The sequence below is a fragment of the Myotis yumanensis genome, unplaced genomic scaffold (genome assembly GCF_028538775.1).
Source record: "Myotis yumanensis isolate MYYU_CA2020_CCGP unplaced genomic scaffold, mMyoYum1.0.hap1 SCAF_14, whole genome shotgun sequence".
Classification (NCBI taxonomy): Eukaryota; Metazoa; Chordata; class Mammalia; order Chiroptera; family Vespertilionidae; genus Myotis; species Myotis yumanensis.
Window position 1 is genome coordinate 9,307,494 of NW_027223765.1, and position 2,366 is coordinate 9,309,859.

General features: G+C 68.2%; 1 protein-coding gene across 1 annotated transcript; it reads right to left on the bottom strand.

Annotated features, from left to right (window-relative positions):
- Nucleotides 1-292: 292 nt before the first annotated feature.
- Nucleotides 293-2,070, bottom strand: TMEM158 (transmembrane protein 158). Its single transcript, XM_070391068.1, has one exon. The coding sequence runs from the start codon at nt 1,807-1,809 to the stop codon at nt 934-936; it is 876 nt and encodes a 291-aa protein (XP_070247169.1). The 5' UTR covers nt 1,810-2,070; the 3' UTR covers nt 293-933.
- Nucleotides 2,071-2,366: the final 296 nt, after the last annotated feature.

A 2,366-nucleotide genomic window follows, 5' to 3' on the forward strand; every position in this document is an offset into this window, starting at 1 on the left:
CCTTGGCTAGGTGCTTTGCTGAGCTTGGGTCAGTGGGTAAAGCGATACATCACATAAAACCCTGTATGCCAGCATGGCAAACGTCAGTGAGCCGAGGGGTGGGGATGGGGCCAGTGTGGTGCCAGGCAAAACCATTGCCATCAGGGCTGGCCACCTGGTTCCCATCTCCCACCTCTCCCAGGCGGGTAAGGGAGACGGAACGAGCCCCTCTCTAACTTTTTGAAGAGTCCCTCCCTCCACATTTCAGGGGGACATCTTGTAAGTCAAAGAAAGAAAAAGCGACATACGCAGCTCTGGAGGAAAATGTCTGTATTAAAAGCCAAAAAAACACAGTACAAGAAGAAACGCCCACCGGGACACGTCACTGGATAGATCAACTCGGAAAAGGTCCATAAAGTTCATTTTCAGCGGTAACAATATATCAGTGTTAAATCATTCCCATGCCGCTTCCCCCTTTTAAATAAATCAAAAAACAAACGAACTTCAAATACTATGTTCGGATACAAAGAACTTCTCTTACTACAGCAATAGCAATTTGATTTGTTTTTTTACTAAAACTTTCATTTAAAACAGTTATTAAATATATAAAACAAATACACAGGATTTGGTCATTTTCTGCCATGAATATAGGGCACGTGGGTGTGGGAGGGAGGAGGGCAGGGAGATGCAAGAGAGGGGAAAGGGCCCCATTTCCCTCCGCTCCGTCTTCCCAGCGGCGGACCCCTCCCCTCGGGGGGTACAAGGGCTGGCGTCTTTTCGGAGCCAGAGCGCCGCACAAACCTGGCTTTGCAAACGCGCCCGCGCCTCTCTGGCGACCCCTCCCCCGAAGAACGAACGGACACGACAGCACGAAGCACTCGGGCCGAGCCTCCCGGCGGGAAAGGCACCCCGAGAGCACGGACGCCGGGCGGACGCGGGGAGGCGCGGAGCCAGTCACTTGGTCGCTGCCCCCGAGGTGACGGCCGCGGCGGCGGCGGCAGCGGCAGCGGCAGCGGCGGCCGCGGCGGCGGTGGTCCCCGCGGGCACGGCGGCGGGGGCGGCGGCGGCGCTGGCGGTGGTCCGGCGCTGCTCCATGCCGTTAGGCAGGAAGCCGGCGATGATGGGCACCGGCCAGATGAGGGCGGCCACGCTCCACACGACGATGACCAGGGTCATGAAGCAGGCCACCAGCGTGGACTCGATGGGCTTGCGGTTCAGTCTCCAGCCCGGCTCGCCCTGCAGCTCCTCCAGGCTGAAGTCCAGGCAGCAGAAATGCAGCGGCTCGCCCTGCAGCCACAGCGGCCCGGGGGTCTCGGCCGCGGGGTAGGCGGGCAGCGCGGTGGGCGCCCCGGCGGTGGCGGCGGGCCGGAGGCGGCCGGGCCGGCGGCCGCGCACCCAGCCGCAGCCCACGCAGAGGCGCAGGTCCTGCTGCGCGCCGCCCGCCGCCAGCCCCAGGTGCTCGATGAGCAGCGGCGGCCCGACGCGGTGGAAGGCGGCGGCGAAGAAGGCGCGGCCGTGCGCGTTGGTGGAGAAGAGCAGCAGGTCGCACTGGAAGCCGCGCGGGCGGCCCCAGCGCACGAGCAGCGAGCTCAGCATCTGCCGCTGCACGCTGATGTTGCAGGGCGCCGCCGCCTCCTCCGGGCCCGCGCGCTCGGGGGGCCCGGGAGCCGCCGAGGCCAGCAGCCGCGGGGCGGCGGGCTCGCCCGCGGACGACGCGTTGGTGGAGGCGTTGGGGGGCGCCCCGAGGAGGCCCGGCGCGTCCGCGGCCCCGCCGCGAGCGGGCGGCAGCGGGCAGGCGGCGGCCAGCAGCGCGGCGAGGAGGGGCAGCATGGCCTGCGGCGGGCGCTTACACGCGCGGTGCCGGCGGCGGCTGCATGGCGGGCGGGAGACCGGAGGGCGAGCTGCCGGCGGGACCGCGGGAACGGGCGGCCGGACGGAGAGAGGGTGGCCGGGCACCTGCCGGACCGCGGGGACGGCGCGGAGGCGGTGGCAGCGCCTCGCTCGGCTCCGGGATCCTTCCCGGATCGGCCGCTCTGGGGTTCCCCGCCGCCCCCGGCGCGGGGGCCCTCGGACAGCGCGGCTGCTCTACGGGGTCGGGCGCTCGCTGGGAGCAGGATTCCCCGGCTTGGCTCCGCCTCCCGCGGGCCCCGCCCCGCCCCGCCCCGCCCTCCGCCCGCCGGGCTGGGGGACTAGTGGAGGGCGGGGTTCCATCCGAGGGATCGGGGTGCGGCGCTGGAGCTCTGAGACCCGCTGGTGGGCAGGGCCGGGATGGGGGTTCGTCGGCTGGTCCGGGCGTGGTGCTGGCCGGGTCCGGGAGGTCTGCGCGCTAGCGGCTGTCTCACTCCCCGGAGAGTTCCGCTCTGAGCCCAGAAGGCGCTCCGGGAGAA

Coding starts and splice junctions, on each gene's coding strand:
- TMEM158 (XM_070391068.1), bottom strand. CDS start 1,809: ATGCTGCCCCTCCTCGCCGCGCTGCTGGCCGCCGCCTGCCCGCTGCCG.